We start from the raw sequence: 24,457 nt of genomic DNA, 5'->3' as shown, positions 1-24,457 counted from the left end.
GCTTGGTGGCTCTCCTCTGGACACGCTCCAGCACTTCAATGTCTTTCCTGTAGTGAGGGGCCCAAAACTGAACACAGTACTCGAGGTGAGGCCTCACCAGTGCCGAGTACAGAGGCACGATGACTTCCCTGCTCCTGCTGGCCACGCTATTCCTGATACAGGCCAGGATGCCGTTGGCCTTCTTGGCTGCCTGGGCACACTGCTGGCTCATGTTAAGCCGGCTGTCCACTAACACTCCCAGGTCCTTTTCTGCCAGGCAGCTTTCCAGCCACTCTTCCCCAAGCCTGTAGCATTGCCTGGGGTTGTTGTGGCCGAAATGCAGAACCCGGCACTTGGCCTTATTAAACCTCATCCCATTGGCCTTGGCCCATTGGTCCAACCTGTCCAGGTCCCTCTGTAGAGCCTGCCGACCCTCAAGCAGATCAACACTCCCACCTAGTTTGGTGTCATCCGCAAACTTACTGAGGGTGCACTCAATCCCCTTATCTAGATCATCAATGAAGATATTGAACAAGACTGGCCCCAAAACTGAGCCCTGAGGGACACCACTGGTGACCGGCCGCCAACCAGATTTTGCTCCATTAATCACAACTCGCTGAGCACGGCCATCCAGCCAGTTTTTTATCCAGCGGAGGGTACACTTGTCTATGCCATGATTCTCCAGTTTCTCCAGGAGAATGCCGTGAGGGACGGTGTCAAAGGCCTTACCAAAGTCCAGGTAGACAACGTCCACAGCCTTCCCCTCATCGAGAAAGCGGGTCACATGGTCATAGAAAGAGATCAAGTTGGTCAGGCAGGACCTCCCTCTCATAAACCCATGCTGGCTGGCCCTGATCCCTTGGCTGCCCTGCACATGCCTTGAGAGCTCACTCAGGATGATCCTCTCCATGATCTTTCCCGGTACCGAGGTCAGGCTGACAGGCCTGTAGTTTCCAGGATCCTCCTTCCGGCCCTTCTTGTAGATGGGCGTCACATTGGCCACCCTCCAGTCATCTGGCACCTCTCCTGTTGACCAGGATTGTTGATAAATAATGGAGAGAGGCTTGGTAAGCTCTCTTGCCAGCTCCCTGAGAACCTTTGGGTGAATGCCATCCGGCCCCATAGACTTATGCGTGTCCAGGTGCATAAGCAAATCATTAACTAGATTGTTTTATGTTTTATGTTTTACTTTTTTTATGACTCACTGGAAACAGTAATGAAAGGCAAACCAGGAGGAGAGAAGCAGCTGTTTGCACGGAATTCAATTCAGAGACCAGGGTTTTGCCGTTTGGACTGGTTTCTGAAGGAATATTATGTGTAATGCAGGAAGAGAGCAGCCCAAAATAACCAAAGCGAGTAGTTGTCACGTAACAGTTCTTGACTATCGGGTACTGAGGAGTTCTGCTTATAGCCCTTCTTGCAAGAAATCAACTTAATTTTGAGTTATGATAACTTTAGTGATACAATACCATCAGAAACTAAATGGGCTTAAATGCTTGCAAGGTAAGTGATCAAGGCAATTAGCTTTGCCAACAGAACAGTTGAAAAAGATTTTTGCATATGTGATAATTAAGTTCTTCATTACTGTGTGCTTGGTGTTCATCTGAAAGCCCTTCAGGGCTAATCTTTTTGGCAAACATGGCAAATGTGATAGGATGCCCATCAGCAAGAGCAATTTTTTGGTAATTTTTGCCAGTTGTTGGCAGTGTTTGCAATGGAACAAAGAGGACCTCTTGTATTTACTTTTTTGGGGGGAGGGGAGGGACAGACGGACGGCAGGATTTCAGTGCCAGAATATTAATACGGTCTTTAGCTCAACTGCACATTGCCAGGGAGGGTACATCAATCATTGCGGAAAATCTGGCCGATGTTACCTGCTAATCCTTTGCTTTTTGGTATCTTTGAACTGAAAATGTCTGTGGATAATGAGAACATTCTGGGACCTTTTAGCTGTGGGCAGCACTTGTTTTCCTAGCTCTTCATTTGAGAGGCTGTGTCTCTTCCTGCACAAACTGTACTGAAATGCATTTACATTTCCACCTATTTCTCTAGAAAAGAACACTCCTGATGTGACAAATTTATTTTACTTTGTTATTACCTCTCTGAGACATCTTCTCAGGTGATTCCTTGATTTATTCAGAGTTGGTAAATGAGTTATTTCAGACAGAAGTTTTTGTTCGGGATTTTTGCGTGGCTAATGCCCTTGCTCCGGTGAATTGGGTGCAGAGCTGAGGCTGCCTGCGTTTCTCTTCTGATTCTCTGTGAGAATGTGTGCCAAGTCTGCAACTGTGACTGAGCTAAAAATGTTTGAGATTCGTATGTAGAGGCAATGATCTGCTGAAGTATGAGATCCTTCTTCTTTCAAGAAAATGAATAGTATGATTTGTCCAAAAAATGCCATACCTGTGGTGTTGGCAGTAGTGAGCAGTGCAAAAGCCTTTAAGCTGTAGCTTTGTGTGTTCTTTCATATGGCTTATGCAGACACTGCTGCAGGGGGAAAGAAACAACCAACCAAATGTGCTCTGGCCACTTTCTCCTCTGCTGCGGCCATGCATGTTCTCCTTGGCACACCTGCAGAGAACTGCAGTAGAAGGGCTAAATGGGTGTAAATGGAAGAAGCATCTAGATGTGGGGGCTGTTGGAATGCCCTGTGTTTAAAAATGCCCGGGTTAGCAGCTGGTCATCCAGACCTCGGCATGTTAGCATTCGCTTTCATGAGACACCCTTTGGAGGCAGAGCATGGTGAACAAAGCCTAATGATTCATGGAGGTGGCATGGGATAGAGGCAGTCATCGCTGTCTGGTGCAAAAGGATACGAAAAGGCCTATCTCTAACCTGCAAAATCTGCGTGTGGTTGCCAACCTCTCTGAGGAAGAGCCCGGGAGATGTGAGGAGAACTTGAGAACTGGTGTCCCTTGCCCTCCATGTCAGAGCAACAGATCATGGACCTCCTACTGCTTGTTGGGCCAAGCGTGATGGCCCACTGCTGGGTGGTTAGCTTGGACATCCTTCTGGGTGCTTAGTTGCTGGACAGACTTCTTCGGCACCAAATGCTTTCTGGTGCTTGTGAGTATGAGACCGAGTGAAACCTGTTTTGTTTTCATTTTTTATATCAAATACAGTCAGCTTCCCCCTTCTATAAGGTCTGGTGTAATTGGCGATGTTGCTGGTAGAAGGGTGTAACTGCATTTCCTACTCGTCTGCCACTTTACAGGTTCGATAGACACTGACTTTAGGCCCAAGTTGAATGCAAGAGCTTTTTCTTTCCTGGGGCAGGTGGCAAAGACTTAAATTTCTATTTCAGCCTGTTAGATTTCTCAAAACTACTTGAGTTGAAATTAAGAATGCTGCTTTCGATAGATAACTAGAGAAGAGAATTATAAACCAATGGACAGTCAAAATGTGCTTTAGGAAACAGATCTTGCTCAATAAAATATTTCAAATTACAGTTCTGATTGTTTTGTGGTAATTGCTGGTGTAATTTTAATAGTTGTAAAGGTACCTGACTATGTCATACTGGTTTGAGCAAAGCTCTGTGTGTTTCCAGGTGAGATTTCAGATTTACCTGCTTTGGAAGACTTTAAGGGGCTGATCTCGAACACCATAACTCTTGATGATGGTCTTGTTTCCCAGGATCGTTGCACCACTGCGGAAGCCAACTTGCCTTCCCCACCCCCTGATGGATTTGAATATATTCTTTGGAGAGTGGAATTCTAAATAAGTATTGTTGGTGCCTTCCTTTAGCTTGGACACCTGCTGTCTGGAATGTGCTGGTGTCCCTCGGTCCGCTTTTGTGTGCCTTATTTCTGTAGGGTGAGTTGTCAGGCAAAAGGAGGTAACGTTTGAAATTCTGTGTGGGGCGCAGGCACTAGAGGAGTTGGGGGCTCTGAGGGTGAACGAACCTGGAGGGGAGTTAGGGGAAGGGAGACGGCTTTTCTTTCTTGAGCTTTTGTTACTCTGAGTGGAATGCTTGGTATTCTGAAAATCTTTGTGTGATGTAATTTTGTCCTTTTTATAGTATGGATGAGTTGCTGGTTAGCAGTGTTCGCTGCCTCCGTCCAGCTTCTGGGAGGCAGTTACACTGCCATCACTGACACTCATTTTGACAGAGTTCTGCCCTCTTCTTGCAGCTTTCCTACCATCTACCAGATTCTTGCCAAATCTTCCTGTTACAGCAGCCTCATAAATACGATGTTATCGCAACCTCTGTTGCTTGAGGAAGATGATATCATTTGCTGCATGTTAGAAATCCTTTGAAACAAACTATTCTCGACTAAAATAAAAGTCCTTTTCAACTCAGGGACAGGTATGTTATGTTACAGGTCCTTGTTTTTCAAAATGTGGATACCCAGGAATTGTGAAACTAGCTAATTAAATGCCAAAAACTGAAGCGTATGAACATATTTGGGTCTTTGCTGCTGCAGTCTGTTTTTCATTTTGGCTTTGGTAGATCAGGTGCAAACTTGCCATTTATTTTCTTGTGGACAAAACTGCTATCTTGCCTTTCCCTTGCCCTCCACACTACTGAAAGGGGAAGAGACAAACTTTTTCAGTCTTTCCCTAGGCATGCCTTTAAAATACTAAAAATGCCTGTACATCAGCAGTGCATGCTGTAACAGCATATATATTTTTTTTGCAGTAGTTCTGTGATTCCCAAATACATTTTTGCACATTAGACAAACTCACAAATGTGACATTTGTAAACTTCTATCAATATGAAAAGTTTTAAAAATTAAACATATGCTGTGTACAATAATTTAGGTAAGTATGAAAAGATACTGCATATTTAATTGAACCATCAATTACCTAGTTTAATAAAAGGCTATGTTTGCTTGCCTCTGTCTTACTGGCCTTCGTCAGAGACAGGGTACTGGGCTATGTGGGGCAGGAACTTTTGATCTGACACCATGAGCTGGTCTAGGGGCTGCTGTTCTCGTGTGGGGATAGGTGTCCTTCCTTGGTGACAGGTTCCTGGGTTAAATATGGTTGGGGTAGCTGGAAGGCGTTGTCAGCAACTGTGCTCACCAGATTGCTAGGCTGGATAATCATCAAGTGCAGGCAGATGCCATCAAAACATAGAGAGGACAGAAGTAAGCGTGGAATGGTTGCCATGGGAAAATGCAGATGATCCCACAGCAGTTTGGGAGGCTTGAATTTTCTAAAGGTATTTGTCCCCACCCCTTTCTGGCATTCGGTTGATAAGCTTTCACCTCTATTTTGTAACTTGTTGTGTATTTGGGAACATGGTGTGACTGGGGGCAAAAAATAAAATCCAAAAGAGAACCACCCCTCCCAATCCCTGAAATTCTCCATGGGCAGGAAAATGTTAATTTGCAGTGTGTGCTTGGGTATGCTACCTGACTGCCTTGCCTTTTGGCTGCCTGTCGGGTATATTCCAGCGAGAGAGGAGCAGGGAGCCAGCAGTGAAGCCTGTTTGTTAAATGGTGGTAGCTGTACTGTTTGATTGAAGTCAAACTTTGGTCATCTTTACTAGCTAGTCTGGAGATGTAAGCAATAAATCCTTGCAGGAACCTTTTCCTTCAAGAGCAGTAAACAAAAATATTTCTTATTCTGATAAGTGAAGTGGGAGAATGCAGTGCTGTAAGTCCAGTGTGGAGCTTGGAATTAGAGAGGTTTATTTTAAGGCGTGTAATAGTTTGAGGGATGGACTTCCCAGTAGATGTAGATCTACTGTAGATGTACATCTCTGTAGATGATTGTGTTTAAGGAGCTGTGTCAGTTCCTTGTGAGGTAGCAATGTCCACCATGATCTCAGCCTTGATGTTCTAGGGTTAGCTCATTTAACCGTCACTTGAAGGCTTAGTCTTGCAAGAGCTCATGTAGAATCCCAGCCTGACGTGCAGCATCAGGTGAAATGATCCTGGTGTTTGTGTATCATCATTCCATGCCCTTCCTAGCACTTTGCCTCTATTTAAAATCAAGGTGGTCATTTCCTTGGGGAATGTGTTGGCAGTCTCCTAGCTGACTGAGTGCTCGGCACATTTGGAGTAAGAGGCTCTCTCTGAGGTCAACAGGATGTCACTTCAACAGTGGGATGAATTGTAAGGCTCTCACCACTTAGAATCTTCTTCTGAGCTGTGTTTTTTACCACGGATAACTGTTAATCGCTCTTTCCTGAACTATACGCATTCAGGATTTATAAATAAGTTCATAGTCTTGGACACCACGAATGCTTTGTCTTCAACAGGCTGAAGGTCTCCAGGGCAGTCTTTTGCCGCTTTGTTTCCATAGCAGAGGGCACCTAACGTGGTTTATGTTGACACGCAGGTGTTAGTTGCGCTGAGTATTGGATTCTTAAGAACCTTCTACAAGAGTGTCCAGTATTCATTGTGCTGTGAATACCTTCTGAGAGTACAAAGTACTTTGGTGTTTTTGAGAGCCATCTTTGTCAGCAGTTTCTAAGCACTGCATGTAGCTTTTGCACAGCTTCTAAGTTCCAACCATAGCTGCCGTCACTCTTCTAACAGTGTCTGGGTACCTCTCCAGATGCCTGTGTAGGCTGAACGGCACTGCTTGGAGTTGCCTACATTTCAGATGTTAGGGTGAGAACGCTCAGAAGGGGAAGCAACTGGAAATAAGTTCTTCATGGCATTTTCAGAGCTTTCATTCAAATTGCACCTTTTCCATTTAATTCTCGGTATTGTGAGATTTGAAGAAACTAAGAGTGTAAGATGCACTTTTTGTCTGTATTTGGATATAGCAACAGGCAATGAGTGAATACCCATAGGATTACTTCGAAGGTGCAAAAAGATCACCTTATTTCAAGAATTTGTACTCACACTGTGAGCATGCACATGGAGATCACATCTTGAAGATGTACTGAAGACGTGTTTGAAGAACTTGGTTTTGGGCAAATAGCCTGCCTATTTCATGGTTATGAGAAGGAGGTGTGTAAGACAGTCTAATTGTGTATAAGAGTCTTAACTGTTAGTAGAGTGCAGGCTTATTTTGCTAACTAAAATATATTGGTATAGTATACAGACAGTGTTACAAAGACTTGAGGATAATATCATATGCACTTGGAAAGAGAATCAAGCTCTATGCCCCTTCAGTCTACCTCTAGACCTCCTTCAGGAGGAAATAAAGCATATTTAGCCTTCTTGAGGAAAGAGACACCACCATTCTAAAACACGGTTGGTAGGGGACCACAAGAAGCAAGCAAGGAGTGCTGTGGCGCTGGCATGCTTACAAAGAAGGCTCCTGTGATTCTGACTCACAGTCAAGAAATTCTGTGGCCATTTCTCCCAAACTAGAGGCTCAGAAGTTTGAATTGAGGTTCTGTTTGCAGCTTTCCTGCTAATGAAATTGGTGAGGCATGCCATAAGCAGAATGTGATGTGATCCTGTGGACAACTGAGCTGTGGACAACTCTGATATGAGTGGTGCTAATGTCTTTGTCGGTGGCATGAACAGTGGGACTGAGTGCACCCTCAGCATCTTTGCCAATGACACCACGCTGGGTGGAGCTGAAGGGAAGGGAGACCATCCAGCGGGACCTGGACAGGCTTGAGAGGTGAGCCCGTGCAAACCTCATGAAGTTCCATAGGCCAAGTGCAAGGTACTGCAGATGGGTCATAGAATTGTCTAGGTTGGAAGGGACCTTTAAGATCATTGAGTCCAACCATCAGTAGAACACTGCCAAAACCACTACTAAACAATGTTCCTTAGCAGCACAGCTACCTGTCACTTAAATACCTCCGGGGATGCTGATCCCACCACTTCCATGGGCAGCCTATTCCAATGTTTGATTACTCTTTTGGTGAAGAAATTTTTGCTAACAGCTCATTTAAACCACCCCTGGCATAATGAGGCCATTTCCTCTTGTCCTATTGCTTTTCACTTGGGAAAAGAGACCAACACCCCTGCCCCCCCCAACTCTGGTTCCAGCTCTAACCATTCTATGATTCTGTGTGTTAGTGTTACGTACTTTATCTTCTTAGAGTTCTTAATGGCTAGAAGTACTGAAGCTTTGCTCTTGAGGCCAGCACAGTGGAAGTGACCACCAGGTGCAGACCCAGAGGGTGCATTGGGCCACAGTTTTGTCTCAGAGTTGAAAAATGTTACTGGCTGGGTCTGTATACAAAAGGAAAAGCTATTGTCTTGAAATTTAGGCCAGCTGAAGGTTAGAAAAAGCTATTTCTGGTCTCTGTAAATAATTAATTTTACCTTGAAATTACTACTACTTAGTGATGACCAAGCAGTGAGCTTTCCTCATTGGTTGATAAAGATCACTTTTTTGATTGTTAGTGCCTTCTGTGTTTTCTATACCATGGTCTGTTTTATTTCTGTGCTGGAGCATACTGCATGGTAGTCCTGTCATGAAATGAGCAGTGCTCGGTACAGGGTTTGTCCATTTTTTTTTATTATCTCCTCTACTATTTTTATTTATTAAATTGTGTATTCTTGCAACAATTTCTGGAAAGATGGGTGGCTAGTTCTTCTTCCTCAGGCTTATCTACATCAATCTGAGAGGAAAAGAGTGACTTTTTCTTTTCTGTGTTTTTTCCATTGTCCCAGGGTTAGCCAGGCTTTTGACATCTTTGCAAGTGCAAGAGCAAAATGTGTGGTGTGTGATGAATGTTAAGTTTTTGCTGTGTCTAGACTCCAGTTGTGGTTAAAATTGGCCTAAGATACTGTTAAAAAATGGTAATTTTTCAAAAAATGAAAAATGGTACCTTGTCAAAATCCTTCATAATGCTGTATTGGGGGAGAGTAAACAAGTTGGTAGTTGAGATTACCGATGTTAATTTTTTCCAATTCTCGCTAATGGAGCAATGTTTCCTTTGAAAGTTTGAAGACTTTGAGAGACTGGCTGCCTGATGATACCAGACATGTTTTTACTGTCACACCTTCTCCAGGAAGGCTTGGCTTTAGATTGCAGCTGATGAGAGTAGCTGCAGATAGATATTCAATGATCTTTTTCTAGGAGAGGGATCTGCATTTCATAGCAGTAGGACTGACTGATAAGAAAAGTGCAATTACTACTATAATTTGAGGTAGCTTCAGTAAAATTGGAGAGTCCAATGTTACCTATGCAGTCACGTGACAGCATTTGATTGAAGAATTAATTCTGGGTTAAAAACTCTTTCTGTGCTGGTGAGAGGGAGGGAGGGAGCATAGTGGGAACTGCCAGCGTAGCAAAAAAAAGAATTTAGTGTTTCTGTGGAAAGCTTATTGATGACATATTGTTCTAATGCCTAATGTCTAAAGGGAGTAGAAGTTGCTGCCCATCAACTAGGTCCGTGTCCCACCTCCCCTCGCTCCCCCTGCCCAGTGAGACTTGAGAAGTGCTTTCCTCTTGTTGATCTGGAAATTCTGCATTTATTTCTGTCTTTTAAGGATGACAGGTGTTAATTTTAATATAAGTATGTGAGCTTTTAAATGTAAAAGGTACTGCGTAATGCTTTCTGAAAACGTGGCTTTGCCCTCTGGCCTAGCAAATGGTTAAGCAATGCTGCACCAAGCGGGAGCCTTATTGTATGTAAATTGCCCTAGTTTTGTCATTATGATAACACCCACTTAGGAACCTGTTGAAACAGGTATGAGTACATTGAGACAGCTTATGTTCTAATTATGGGCTATTAATCTTACTTTATGGAGGTGCTTAAACAGAACTCACCGCCTCTATGTCCTTCCGTAAGGCATCAAACGATTCCCGATTCCCTCGCATGTCCCTTCTTTCATTTTAGGTCTTCCTAGGTTGAAAAAAGTGGGTGGTTTCCTTTTTGTTGCCCCAGTAAGGGTCTTAGGAGGGTATTATGAACCCTATTGATAGCATTTGGACTCTTCCAGGGTTTGAGTAGCTCTGCGTCCTCTCCGGAGTCTGTGGTTGTAATGATCAAAGGCACGTTACAGAGAGCTCTCGCCCCTCTTGTAAGGAATGGGGAAAAGGGTGGCTTATGCAGGCAGGGAAGAGTTGAACTAGATCTCAAGAGATCCCTTCCAGCCTCGGAGATTCTGTGAAGGTTGGGTTGCAGCAGCACAGGAAATGCAGCCATGTGGGATAGGGGAAGAGCATGATCTGAATGATAGTGTTTGACTTGCTTTACGGTATCTTTTGGATAACGGTCCAGAATTTTTACACTTAGGTCACGTTTTCTCTGTCACTCATTCAGTTGCTATCTGCATTTTTCTAGAACTTAAAGTTCAAGAAGAACTAATATTTTTTGAGAGGAAAGTAGCAAAAAACCAGGAAAATAGTAGCTTCCAGAACTTCTTTTTGTAGCTCATGTACAGAAGTTGGCCAGGTGTTCCCAGAAACCTTTTCTTCCTTGTAAACACTACTCCTTGTTGCTTTTCTAGGCTCCTTGTCCTGCTTTAGGCTGCAAACCCCCCTTTTCTTGGGCTCGGGCTGCACTCCATAGTGTAATGCTGTCTCATTCAGGATTTACAGTGCCCTCCCAGTTTAACTGTGATCCACAACTCTTCTTTGAGAACATTCTGTTCAAGAAGCTATGGCAACCGGCTTGTTTTTTAATATCTTTAGGAGAGTGTTTGCGTTCCTATTTATAAAATTAACCTGAGGAAATATGACAGTCTAAGTTACAAAACACTCTATTAATGTCACATGAGAAAGGAAAGTGTGGTAGTAAGTCTTTTACTGTAGGAGACTATTGAAAAGCTTGCAGGAAAGCTGATGCTTTCCAGGCTAAACTCGGCTCAAATAAGCAACTTCCTATATATACCTTTTCCACTTTGAAATTGTTACTTACTGTTTAAGTGCAGCATATCTGGAGTACTAAATGTAAGGTCCGTGGGACTTTCTGAGGTTATTAATACTGCTTTCACTTGGACTAGAGGGACTGAGCATCCTTTGCCTTGTGAAAGCTTCTCTAATACAGGATATTTTGATTTATATCTTATTTGGAACTCTTCTGACATGTAGCCTCCACCGCCCGTGACTTCTGTGTGTCCCGAGTTGATGCCTTCCGCACTTCCATTCCTTTACTGCATAAAATTTGTAAGCTGTTCACGTTGAATTCTGAACTCCTGTCAAAACTTGTTGAACAGGTTTGCTTTCTGTAACTTGTACTTTGACTCAATTCCTTACTCCCTTAACATGTCCTTCGGGTTGTATTTGTTTTCTGTACCTCACAGGCTTTGCATAAACAGTCTTCCTATTGTTTTCCCGGGTTAGATGGCAAGGAGCTGAAAGACTAGATGGGAGAGAACACGGCTGGGCAGCGTCTGGTGTTTGGTGGCTCACTGGTGACTTTCTCATGTGTGAATAGAGGGTTCCAAGGAGGGCCATGAAGATGATCAAAATGCTGGAGAAACTGCCCTGTGAGGAAACACTGAGGGAGTTAGGTCTTTTCACCTTGGAGAAGAGAAGGCTTGAGGGGCCCTCATCAGTTTTCCAGTACTTAAAGGGTGGCTAAAAGAGGACAGGGGCTCTTCTTCACAAGGAGCCACATGGAGAGGATGTGGGGCAAGTTGCACCAGGAGAGGTTTCATCTTGATACAAGAAAGACATTTTTTGCGGTGAGAACAATCAACCGCTGTAACAGCCTCCCCAGGGATGTGGTGGAGTCCCCATCGCTGGAGGTTTTCAAGGCATGACTGGACAGGGTGCTAGATATTCTCATCTAGGCTCCCTTTCCCATGGGAGGCTGGACCAGATGATAGTTCGAGGTCCCTTCCAACCTGGGCTGTTCTGTGAATAAACCAGGCAGTGAGACTAGTTACCATTTCCAGTTAGTCAGGTGCTATCAAAGGGCACATAAATCAGTTCTTTGACTTCATGCAGCTTTTTAGGAAGCAAGTAGAACTCACAAAAGTGTGTGAGACTTGAGGCTTGGAAATATAATTTTTATATAGCTTTCCAAATGCTGGTTTAGGTGCTTCTCCAGAATATGGAAATATACTTCTTGGTTTGTGCAGAGTATCCACTCTTTGGGGGAGTGAGGGGAGGTTTTTTTGCTCTGTACCCCTCCATGTAGTGTTGCGTGTTCCATTTCAAGTCATGCTTCCTTCAGTAGTGCCAGGTCCCAGGCATTTCCGTGTAAAGCTTGTCTCAGCCGTTCCAACCAGCGGCTCGTTTGCTGATGGAAAGTTTCTGCAGACAGAGCCTTTGTAATCTGGACATTCAGAGCAGAGGCTACGACTGTCGTGCTGCACATTTTATGAAGAGTTTTGTGAGATGTTAATTAGGAAATTATTCTAGTTTTGAGGGTTGGAAAGGATTAGAAGTGAGATGGCTAGAGAACGAGAGGCTAGCAGAAGCTGGAAGAATCTGAGGTGTTGCCCGTTTCCTGCAGAAAACCACTCCCTGTTATGGGAGGGCTGTCAACAGGAACATAAAACTGCTTCTGGCTGTTGATTTTTGTGAACGCTAGTTCCTGAGAAATGTGTAGTTTTCCTTTTCTCTTTCCCCTCCTTCCAGGCGCTCCTGAAGTCCTCACCACACTGTGACCTGTTTCTGTGACTAGATACTTGCAGCAACCTCATTGAAGAGCTTGGTGGCAGCTTCTTTTCAAAAGCGTCACCTCTGCTGCTTGGAGCTGTGGAGAAGCCAAGCGTGAGGAGAAGTCTTTCCTGGGCAAAGGGGACGGGTCTTAAAATGGAGGAGTTGTTTGCATTCAGATGGCAGAATCAGTAGAACTGTGATATGAGGACGGTAATAGTGGCTGATTGTAGGTTATGATGAGCAGCTGAGGAATGTTACTGAGTTTTTTTCTTTTTGAAATGACTTCACGTTTTTCTATGTTATCTGGAGAGGGGTGCAGATACTGAAAACAATCTGAATAGCCAAAGAAACAGCGATGAAATCAAGCTGTTTGTAAAACCTCTATTGAATCATGAGTATTCTTTCAACAGCGAGGCTGTAAGCGTAACTGCTGCAGAATCCACAAATAGGAAAAGAGCATCAGGGATTAGATCTTTCAAAAAAAACTTGTAACAGAAGCGCACGAGGGATGAATTAAAAAATTGAGGACTTTATGCTGTGTTTGCTCTGCAGTCAGTTTTTAGATGCTCTTGTGTGCAGGCATCGGAATGGCTACCACTGATGTTAACCTCTGTTAATAGAAAAGGCCATCTGAAGATCAGTGGCAGCTGAGCTAAATAGAAGTGTTTGAATTGTACCTTTAAGCAAATACAGGATTAGAGCAAAGAACAAAGCACCAGTGTTATGCCTTTTTTGTTGTTTTGAGAACACTGGCTTGTTTATCTTAAAAGGCAGATGGCCACATTATGTACTGTGAAACTGCATTGTATACCAATATTTCAGGTAGAGAGAGGTGGAGAAGTAATAGATTCAGATATGAGAACTTATCATAGAATCATTTGGGTTGGAAGGGACCTCTAAAGGCTGTCTAGTCCAACTGCCCTGCAAGGAGCAGGGACATCTTCAAGTAGATCAGGTCATTCAGAGCCCCGTCCAAGGGATGGGGCATCTACCACCTCTCTGGGCAACCCGGACCAGGGTTTCACCACCATCTTCCAGATTAAAGCCATTACGCCTTGTCCTGCTGCAACAGGTCCTGCTAAAAAGTTTGTCCCCGTCTTTCCTGGAGCCTCTTTAGGGACTGGAAGGGGCTCTAAGGCCTCCCTGGAGCCTTCTCTTCTCCAGGCTGAACCCCCCCAACTCTCTCAGCCTGTCCTCACAGCATCTCTGTAGCCTCCTCCATGTCTCTCCTGTGCTGAGGCCCCAGAGCTGGAGGCAGCGCTGGGTGGGGGGTCTCCCCGGAGTGGAGTAGAGGGGCAGAATCCTCTTCCCATTGAGTGTGCTGGGCTGAAAATTGGTGATTCAGAAGCTGATTCATGTGTAGTCCAAATGCTTCTGCCTTAGGTTTGGTGCTGTTTGTCAGAAAAGGTGGAGCGGGCTGGTGTCAGTGACTACAGTTTCAGTCTCCCAATTTCAGTCCGCTGCCAAAGGACTGTCAGCACCAAACTGCTTCTCGGACCTTGTTTCAGCAATGAATGTACTGCATCGTTCAGGCTTCTCACTGTGCAGTATTATCTTAGCTAGCCAAACACTGCGTTCCTGTCTTATTTCTGCTCTTTGAACAAATGCAGACCGCAGTGACGAGGTTAATCTCATCAGTGTTGTGTACAGAAGAATAGTAGTGCCTGACTTCACTGTTTCCCTTCGTGTACATCTCACAATAACATTAGGTCTTACGGCTTTAAACTTTGAATTTGCTATGTCTGCTGTACTTACACAATCCCCCGTCTGTATGTAAGGTGGATGAATTTGGACAGTCCTGCTCTTACTCAAGCTGTGATCACCCATGTGTTAATTACAGGTTACAGTTATGCTAATACGGGTGTTATTCTCTGATTCTCTAATTTTGTCAGCCTCAGTTTTCACGTTTACTTCTTCAGAAGCTGAAAGAGGGAGGCATAGCACGCATCTAAGCCACAATATGCTAGGAACAGCATCATTCAGTGAATCCCCATGGAAACACTGCTTGGAGATGTCTGTTAGTTCTCAGTATATACGAGCTAATTTTTGTATGTATGTGCAGTGCTTTGATTTTAATCAGAATATTACAAGGCATGAAGCCTCACACCTTGTGAAATGTCTGCAGTTTTATTTGGTCAACAGAGCAGCATAATTTTCCCAGTTGTGTTTTACAGGACTGATTTCTGTGAAATTGTGTTAATTTACTACAGTTACTCATTTACTGTGTTATCACTTGCATCCGGTACTATGCTTTCCTGTTATTTTGCCTGGATTAATATGGAGCTAAATGGTTTACAGTTATGCATGCATGTGAAACAGTATTTAGAATATTAAAATTATGTTATTTGGGTTCAAGCAGGATCCTCTACTTGCCGGTCTTTTAAGATCAGTCCCAGTAATGTGGAGTCATCATCCCTGTGAGCCAAATTATTCACCTTGCTTATGTTACGTTGTCAGCTCTGTTTTATAATATGGACTGCTGCTGTTCTGGGCCACTATTGTCTTGAAAGCCATATTTCTGTGATCTTCAGTGATCCAAGGCTCTCACGTCCTGTAAGAGCTTTAGAGCTCAGCTGGAAGTGAGGCACTGTCTAAGGAAGGTGCTTTATAAAGTGGCCCACAGCTGTGCAGCTCCCTTTTTCAGAGAACAGAAAAACCAGGGATCATGTCGTCTTTGGAAGAAGCTGCGTAGCTGAGCGTGCAGGGTACTGCCTGTGGTAGCTCTGTGCAGAAGAAACAACAAGGTGCACCTCTGTTTAGAGAACAGTTACTTTTCAAATTATTTGCTGTTGTAATCTTTGTTTTTGTCATGAGGATCTGTGACACCAGTAAAAGATGGAGGGAAACAAGATAAGGGAAAAGCAGTTGTTGTGAGGAGAGGAATGAATGCCTGCTCCGTTTTTTATTTCCTCCTTGTTTTGGAATGCATAGTAGGGTGGGAGAAAATACATAGATCAGGAATGTAGGCTTGATGATAATATTGTAGGGCCTTCCTATGACATCAGCTAAAAGAGTTTGAATAAGTGGTACAAAGTCATGAAATAATTAGTGAATACTTTATGAGAGTAAAGAAATACTTGTGAGATAAACCTGTACTCAAGAGGAAGCCTGAAGTTAGTTAAGAGGACACGTTGGCCGCTATGTCTAGAGCAGTACCAGCTAAATCATGGGCTGAAAGAGAAATAAGATGGTGAGATGGTATGTTAATTACTTGTGAAACTGGCTACTGGATTCTCTGCTTCTTGATATTTTGTCTGAAGTGTTACTGACTAGCGTTTTAATGACACAGATTGTGTGGTGGTGCTATGCTTGCACACAGCCCCTAATGCTAAGTAAATAGTATGCTAGAGTATGACAACAGTAGCAGCATGAAACTTGTTTAGCATGGAGTTGTGTTCACAAATTGGAAATATACTGATGTGACCAACTTTGTTCTTCTTGTACTTCCAGATGGATGGAGGCCTGTCTGAACGAGGAGCTGCCTCCCACAACAGAACTGGAAGAAGGATTGAGAAATGGAGTCTACCTGGCCAAACTTGGAAACTTCTTCTCCCCTAAAGTGGTATCTGTGAAGAAAATCTATGATAGGGAACAGACTAGATATAAGGTGAGAGCTGCTGGCTGTGGATACTGCTTTAGGCAGATGTCTAAAATAGGAAAATGTGCACAGGGAGGTACTGTGAGTAAATAAACAGAACGCTAGTTTATATTAGTATTACCTGAGAAACTCCATCTTCACTCTAGAGCATTGGTTAAGCGTGTGTGTGGGAGTGGACACTTTGCTTTATATCTGAACTTGCACTATGTGAAAGAACTTGTCATAAGCAGTCAATGTAATCTGTACAGAAAACTTCTGACTTATTTTCTGCAACAGTGCTGTTTTCACTCTCTGTCCTAATGAACCTCCCTGCTGTTCTTGGCAGCTGTGACGTTTTGTTTCTTACTTGTTCCTGCCTATTTTTATTTCAGGCAACTGGTCTCCACTTCCGGCACACAGATAATGTAATCCAGTGGCTGAATGCCATGGCTGAGATTGGTCTCCCTAAGGTAATTTCTGTGTTGTATGTGCAGATAAATAAATAATCTCAGAAAAGCTTTACATTCCATAGAATGTACAAAAATCAGTAGGCTTCATCTAGTTAGTTCTTAATTTTCTAGATTTGTGTCCCTATAGAAATTCTATCCTAAAACTTGCTGAAAGCTTTCATTCTGCTATGTATGTGTGTGGTGGTTTAACCCCAGCCAGCAAACAGAACCGTGCAGCTGCTCGCCCACCCCCCCAGCCGGGATGGGGGGGAGAATCAGAAGAGCAAAAGCAGGAAAAAAAGTCTCATGCGTTGAGACAAAGACTGTCCAACAAGGAAAGTAAAAGCCGTGCATGCCAGCAAAGCAAACCAAGGAATTCATTCCCTGTTCCCCATTGCAGGCGGGTGTTGAGCCATCCCCAGGAAAGCCAGGCCCCACCGTGTGCAGTAGTCACCTGGGAAGACAAATGCCGTCACTCCAAACATCCCTCCTTCCTCCCTTTTCCCCACCTTTATATTCTGAGCATGACATCACACGGCATTGAACGTCCCTCTGGTCATTTGGGGTCAGCTGTCCCGGCTGTGTGTCCCCCAAGCTCCTTTGCACCCTCAGCCCTCACTGGTGGGGGGGTGAGGAACAGAAAAGGCCTTGGGTGCCCAGCAACATCCAAACCCACCAGTGTGCTATCAATACCGCCTCTCGTCCAAAACGCAGCTCCACGCCAGCTGCCAGCAGGAAAAGTCAGCTCATCCCAGACAAAACCACAACAATGTGAAAATGATTCGGACAGAATAATTCCTCCTTCTGTACCATATCCTTAATATCACTAATCTTGCATAACATCTGCATTACATTGTTCTTGCCGTTCATTCTTTTGAGCGATATCTGAGCTACAGTTTTATTGTGGCACTTTTTTTAGAAATCTACCGTAAAAGAAGTAGCACAACAGAAAATACTGTTGTCATGTTCTCCATGTCTTCAGATTTCCCTGTGAAATTTTCAAATCAAGTGGAAATGTTCCTGTGTAGCTTAATGAAATATAAATTATTGGCTTCCCTAGGGGAATGGCCAGATAAATTAGTCTGAGCTAATAAGCACTGTTGCCTGAAAATATATGGAACTGTGGCAGTGTTGTGCTGATAGTCAAGTTACATACATGGATAGTAAGTAATTTTTTTTAACTTCTTTTTTTTTTTGTAAGGGATTTTATGCTTAGTCTCACCAAACCCAGCATTGTATATTTTAATCTGATGTACGGTTCGTTTGCATACATGCTTGCAAATTGAACACTATTTTGGACAAAGCTTTTCAAATAACTTGTTGAGATTTACTAGAGCCTTGCTGGGATTTATGATGATCTTGCAGGAACAAATTTGAGATTAGGAAATACTGAAATATGCTGTTAAGGTTGTTACGTGAAAATAAACAAGGAGGGAGCCAGAGAAAAGTTAAGAGCCAGGTAAAAGGCAAGATTTTCACATGTAAGCGAGTTTTGGGGAGAAACAAATGTGTGAGGAGATGTTAGACTGGGCTGAGGTCCAGTACAATGACAAAGAGATATTGGTGCTTTAAGTATTTTCCCCATGCAGAAGAGCCAGGGAACTGATGCTGTGGAGTTGTGAGGGTCCTTCAGTGGCCTTTACAGAAAGAGCAATGCTATTTTGTGCTCATAGGCAGCATCAAGGAACCTTCCAATAACTAGGAAGTAGTGTACCTTGTCAGCACTTCTGAATGAATTGACACTTCCAGTATCGGCCCCTTGCGTTAAACTTCGAAGACCTTTGCATTTGAGACTGTCTGAAAGCCTTTGGGTCCAGCTAATTGAAAATGTAGTGTGCAGAGCAGCTCAGTGCTGGTCTCTTTCCCTTTGTCACTCTCTCTTCTCTTGCTTCTCAACCTTATTTAGTCAGAACAAAATCCTCTTTTCTCAATTCTGTTGTATTTTTTTCACATCTTGGCTTTCACCAAAGTCCTCGCTAATACCTCATGACCCAATATCTTGGGTCATCAGTGTCATCAATGATATAACCAGTGGGGTTGAGTGCACCCTCAGCAAGTTTGCGGACGACTCCAAGCTGAGTGATGCAGTTGGTGTGCCTGAGGGACACGATGCCATCCAGAGGGACATGGACAGGCTGGAGAAGTGGGCTCTGTGAACCTCATGAGGTTCAACAAGGCCAGGTGCAGGGTCAAACCCTGGTATCCCATACAGGCTGGGGGATGAAGGGATGGAGAGCAGCCCTGCTGAGGAGGACTTGGAAGTGTTGGCTGATGAGGAGCTCAACTCAAGCTGGCAACGTGCACTGGCAGCCCAGAAAACCACCAGCATCCTGGGCTGCATCCCCAGCAGCATGGCCAGAAGGGCAAGGGGGGGGATTCTACCCCTCTGCTCTGGGGAGACCCCCCTGCAGTGCTGCCTCTAGCTCTGGGGCCACCGACATCAGAAGGACATGCACCTGTTGTAGCAGGTCCAGAGGAGCCCACGGAGATATCAAGGGGCTGGAGCCCCTCTGCTGTGAGGACAGGCTGAGAAAGCTGGGGGTGTTCAGCCTGGAGAAGAGAAGGCTCTGGGGAGACCTTATTGTGACCTTCCAGTACCTAAAGGTTGCTTATAAGAAAGATGGGGACAAACTTTTTAGCGGGGCCTGTTGCAATAGGACAAGGGGTAACGGCTTTAAACTAAAAGAGGGCAGGTTTAGACTAGGTATAAGAAAGAAATTATTTTTTTTTTTTTTTTTTTTTTACACTGAGAGTGGTGAGACACTGGCCCAGGTTGCCCAGAGAGGTGGTAGGTGCCTCATCTCTGGAAACATTCAACGTCAAGTTGGATGGGGCTCTGAATGACCTGATGTAGTTGAAGATGTCCCTGTTCATTGTTGGGGAGTTGGACTAGTTGATGCCTAAAGTTCCCTTCCAACCCAAATTATTCTGTGATTCTGTGATCCTGGTGGGCACACAGAAGAAAGGTGTGCTCGTCCATGCGTGTAGAACGTGAGCAGGGAAAGGTCAGCACTGATTTGGGTGGCAGAAACAAAAAGAAGGATTGGTGCTTCAAGAAGGAGAAATGTTGGGCCAGGGCGGATAAGCTCAGAGTTTTGTTCTGTGGGCTGTTTCGTTAGTGTACTGCAGAAGAATTGGGCTTATCACAGTTATGCTTTTTGGTTTTATAGTGAGTAAAATTCAGACTGCTAACTTTGTTTTATCTCTAGATATTCTACCCAGAAACTACAGATATCTATGACCGCAAGAACATGCCACGCTGTATCTATTGTATTCATGCACTCAGGTAAGGCACGCTAGGCAGAGATCTAATTGCTTCTGAAATCTTTCTGCAAAGCTGAAAGGCGAGAGGGGAGAGAGATGAACTGAAGGCTGGATGGGGACGAATTTTCTAGCAGAACAATCTTACCAGGTCAGAGCAAAAATCCATGAAGCCAGTATTTTGCCTCGGGCAGTGGCCAAATCAGATGCAGAAGGAAAAGAACCAGTCAAGTATGATGTGATTACTACCTTCCCATTCCAGTTCTCATCCTCCTTCTCTACTGTCTGAGGCAGAGCTAAACATTTTGGGGCTTAAAGGAAAGCCTGAAGCCCTAAAAGGTGTTCGTGAGAAAGAAAAAAAAAAAATATTAGTTTATCTAGGGATCAGTCAGATCACTGAATGAAAGACAGTGTGGTCACAGCATTGTACTGCAGGATATGTATCTTGACAAGCACAGTAAGTGATCAAGCAGGAACTGTTGTCGAAAGGTCTCTTAAATTTTAAAATCTCACATAGACCAAGTAGGGTATGTTCTCTTGAGAAAACTGGGAGGATTCATCTATTGATGCTTTGCTCTTCAGTTTGACGGGATGGCACGTTGCATGTGTGTTTGATTTTTGGGGGGATTTTTTTGTTTTGTTTTTGGTTGTGCTTTTTTTTTTTCCTGGCTAGCTGGTTTGAATGCAAGTGTGGCTTTAGGAAGATACTGAGATTTTTATTTAAAAAGGATTACTTTTGTAGAATTTACTAGGTGATTGAATGCTGGATTGTATACATTTAGGTCTTCATTTGTTACTTGCTCGGTTTCAGTTCTCAAGAACGGCTTGTTCTGCTCTCTGATCTGTTCCCAGCGTGAAATCCTTGGAGGTGGATTGCATTTATCTGGATGTTATCTGACATTTCAGATTGCTGTAGATGGAATTAATATTTATACAAGTGAGCTTGATCCCAACTTTAGATCTAAAATGAGTTTATTAATTTATTCTCTGTAGAATAAGTCATATGGAGTGTATAGAGCAGTGAGGAGAAGACCTGTAGCAGGGTATGCTGCCGCTATCAAAAACAATGCTCCTTTTTGTATAGGTTATGGCAAAGTTCTTCCCTCGCTGGCAGCTTTGTGACAGCTACTGCAGCTACTTTACGCCAGGAGTTGGCTGGCATATATTCTTGTTAGATGTTCTTGGCTATATCCTGCCCGTTCCCACTCCCCCAGACAGTAGTCTGATTTGTGGAAAGTTAACAACTTTCTCAAGAAAATTAAGTTTGCTGTTGCTGTACTCCTTCTAGATCGTGTGTTAGGAAAAGAAAAATTAATAGATGCAAGCAGTCCTAGTAGTTAAGGCTGTAGAAGTTATAATCTTTCAACTCATAATACCTTTTCCGTTCTTCTTAATTTTTTTAAATTGTTGACCTTTTTGGCCAAAACGTTCTGTAGCCAATTTCTCTGCCAAGGCAGTCTCCTCAAGATTTTAACATAATTTTACTTATCAAGGAAAGAAGGGTAATTCTGACATGTAAATATAAATATGGAAAAGGATGTTCTGTAAGAACTTATTCTTTTTTCAGGCTTAGTGCCAAAGTATATTCCAGTTAAGGAATAAAGATCTGGAATGCAGCTTTGTTGACGGCCCATAGGTCAGAACTGTTTCCACCTGGTGTTAGCGTGTTTTGTAAAAAGAAAGAACTACTTAAATTTATGAAGACTGGAGATTTAGATTTGACACATTGAAGTCATGTGCAAAGGTGGAATTGCTTACCCTCTATTTTTCAATCACATTAAAACTGAGTTTACTGGATGAATGGATATGTGCTTTACTAACAGTTTATATTTAATGTTTCTGTATAATCTGATGTTTTAATAGAGGGTACATTTCCACAGTTTGTGCTGAGCTGGCACAACAGGCAAAAAGGGGAGAAGTTGCTTCTCTTTGCCCAGTCCCATTTGTCCTTAGAAGCAAGGATTCATCCCTCATTTGTAGTGGTTCCATTTCTTGTCAGGTTCCGAGTGACTACATTTACACCATTTTAGTAAGCCAGATCAGCTTAGTGAATCCTTTACCCCCTGCTTGGCGCCAGTGAGGCCACAGCTGAGGTCTGTGTCCAGTTCTGGGCTCCCCGCCAGGAGAGACACGGACACACTGGGGGCGGGTGAAGGAAGGGTCACGAAGGTGGTTCCTGGACTGGAGTATCCCCCCTGTGAGGAAAGGCCGAGAGAGCTGGGACTGTTCAGCCTGGAGAAGAGAAGGCTCAGGGAATCTCAGCAGTGTGTGCAGCTCTCTGAAGGGAGGGAGGGTGGCAAGATGAAGCCAGGCTCTTTTCAGCGGTGCCCCATGACAGGACAAGAGGCAGCTGGCACAAACTGAACCACAGGAGGGTCCCTCTGAACATGAAGCAACTCTTCATTTACTGTGAGGGTGACCGAGGAGTGGCACAAGTTGCCCAGAGAGGCTGTGGAGTCTCCATCCTTGGAGACACTCAAAAGCCATCTGGATGTGATTCTGGGGAACCTGGTCCTACGTGACCTTGTTTGAGGAGGGAGCTTGAACAAGGCAAACTTGGGAGCGCCCTTCTAGCCTCAACTGTTCTGTAATTCTGCGAAGACTTCAGAGTGGTGGACCAGTTATGTGCAGCCGAGGGGGAAAGAGAGGAGTCAGCTCACTCTTGGTGATTATGAGCTGCTACGTTTGCTTACCTGAGTGGCTCCTTGAATCTGTATTTCCTGAAATTGCCTGTGTCCTTGTCAGAACCACAAGGAAAAATTACTAGTTCTAATTATTTGCTTATTTTCTTTTCTAGCCTGTACCTGTTCAAACTGGGTCTTGCCCCCCAGATTCAGGATTTATATGGGAAGGTGGACTTCACAGGTAAAAAAAAGTGCTGATACGTGTGCTGCCTTTATCTCGTACTCCGCTAGGCATTGTAAAGATCAATTAAAGGATTGTTACTATTGATATCCTAAATGCAAATTAATTAAAAATTAATGGCTGTGAGGAGTTGTAGTAATTTAAAATGTTTGACTTGGATACTTCTGAGCTAGGCTGTTAAATAGTCATCGGATTCCTAATCATTACTTTTGCAGAGAGCAGCCCCTTAACTTTTCTGCTGCTGTTGTAAGGGGCTTAAACCTTGCCTCCATCCCTTTGGGAGGGGTTTCGATTTGGAACTTAGTAAGCAGTCCTGACCTCCCTTGGCAGTTTAAAGTAGAGATGCCGTTGGCTGAAAAAGAGTTTGCCAGCTGATCTTCTGCAAGAGATTCCAGCACAAAGTCTTGCATTCACGTGCCTCTTCAGGGTTTGAGTTCCTTGATTTTTGCAAAAGTGTCAAATTCTGTGTTTTGCGTTAGTGAGGTTCCTGCCTGAGGAGGGTGTGCATCTGATTTAAAAGGTGTATAAACTTTATTTTCCTGCAAAGCAGCTTTGATTGTACCTCTGAAATACTGAACTGTCAACTCTCTTTTTGAGTTGCATGGTATTCAGCAACAGCAATATCCTCCATTCGCTTTTCTCAGTGTAGTGTCCCTGCGAGGGAAAAAAGAATGCTAAAATACTGCCTGTGCATTTTCCTGACCTGTTGGCAGCAGCAGTTGAGGTACCTCAGAATGATGACGTCTGTTTCCAGCTCCTCATGAGAGTCATGTTGTTTTCTAGTGAGAAAGACTACAGAATATTCCTGTATGAGTTTCTGGGAGAAATGTAGATTTGAGGAAAGTGTGTAAAATGTCTATCAGTTGTCATTTATTTTGTTTCACTTCCTGAGTTATATTCAAAGTATTATTTAAGCAGTAATTGTAATTTATTCTAGTTATCCTAATTAGTTTTTTTGTAGCGGCAGTTGGTATAGCAGTGCTGGTTCCTAATGTGTTTAAGCCTCTGTAACGCTGTTTTTATGTATGTTGCAGAGGAGGAAATCAGTAATATGAGGCTTGAACTGGAGAAGTATGGTATTCAGATGCCCGCCTTCAGCAAGATTGGAGGAATTCTTGCAAATGAACTTTCTGTGGATGAAGCAGCGTGTAAGGAAAAATGGAGTTTCGTTTTATGTGATTATTCAAATCAGCAGATTAGATTTTTTAAGTGTTCATTTTAATGTCCCCTGTTGTAAGACAATACAGTCCTTTTGGTAGGCCTTTTGGAAGGCTGCAAAGAGGGTTTTCTTCTTTCCCTTGTGTATTTTTATTTTATTTTCTTCCTGGAACATGATGATTTGACTAGGTAGAGTAGAGTATTGTACTAGGAAGGAGTCTGCCATCTTTTGTCAAGAACATAAAGCCATCGTGGGATGAGAGGTACTTTGAGGATTCTTTTGCTTTCCAGTTAATTTCCAGATAATTCTTCTACTCTTTCCAGTTAGGTTCTCAAATTTAAACAGAGTTGTTGTGTTTGGGACTAACTGTCAGACTGTGACTTGTTTTTCAGTACATGCTGCTGTCATTGCCATTAACGAAGCAATCGACCATCAGGTTCCAGCTGACACGCTTATGGCAATGAAGAACCCTAATGCCATGCTAATAAATCTTGATGATCAACTGGAATCCACTTACCAAGACACACTCTACAGAGCAAAGCAAGACAAAATGGAGAATGCTAAAAATAGGGTAGATCAGTTCTTCTTTCAAGCCATTTTTTGCATATATTGCAATTTTATATTGAAGTGTAAACTGTGGGGAATTCATAGAATGCGTGTTATAGTCCTGTATGTATAGGGTTAGGTGGATGTACTCGTGGTGGTATTCCAATATGTTCCCCAGTAACCTGTCTTCCTATT

At 43.5% G+C, this 24,457-nt stretch overlaps 1 protein-coding gene across 1 annotated transcript in view; it reads left to right on the top strand.

Moving 5' to 3' along the window:
- The window catches only part of IQGAP1 (IQ motif containing GTPase activating protein 1), a 70,514-nt gene that overhangs the window by 9,155 nt on the left and 36,902 nt on the right, over positions 1-24,457 (top strand). The window contains exons 3-8 of the mRNA XM_074156245.1: positions 15,856-16,012; positions 16,375-16,452; positions 19,641-19,717; positions 22,490-22,557; positions 23,592-23,705; positions 24,109-24,287. Of these exons, the coding sequence (XP_074012346.1) occupies positions 15,856-16,012; positions 16,375-16,452; positions 19,641-19,717; positions 22,490-22,557; positions 23,592-23,705; positions 24,109-24,287 (673 nt within the window). The remainder of the gene's footprint in view (positions 1-15,855; positions 16,013-16,374; positions 16,453-19,640; positions 19,718-22,489; positions 22,558-23,591; positions 23,706-24,108; positions 24,288-24,457) is intronic.

The sequence above is a fragment of the Numenius arquata genome, chromosome 11 (assembly GCF_964106895.1).
Source record: "Numenius arquata chromosome 11, bNumArq3.hap1.1, whole genome shotgun sequence".
Taxonomy (NCBI): domain Eukaryota; kingdom Metazoa; phylum Chordata; class Aves; order Charadriiformes; family Scolopacidae; genus Numenius; species Numenius arquata.
The sequence above is the reverse complement of the archived record's forward strand: the minus strand, read 5'-3'. Positions and strand labels throughout refer to the sequence as shown.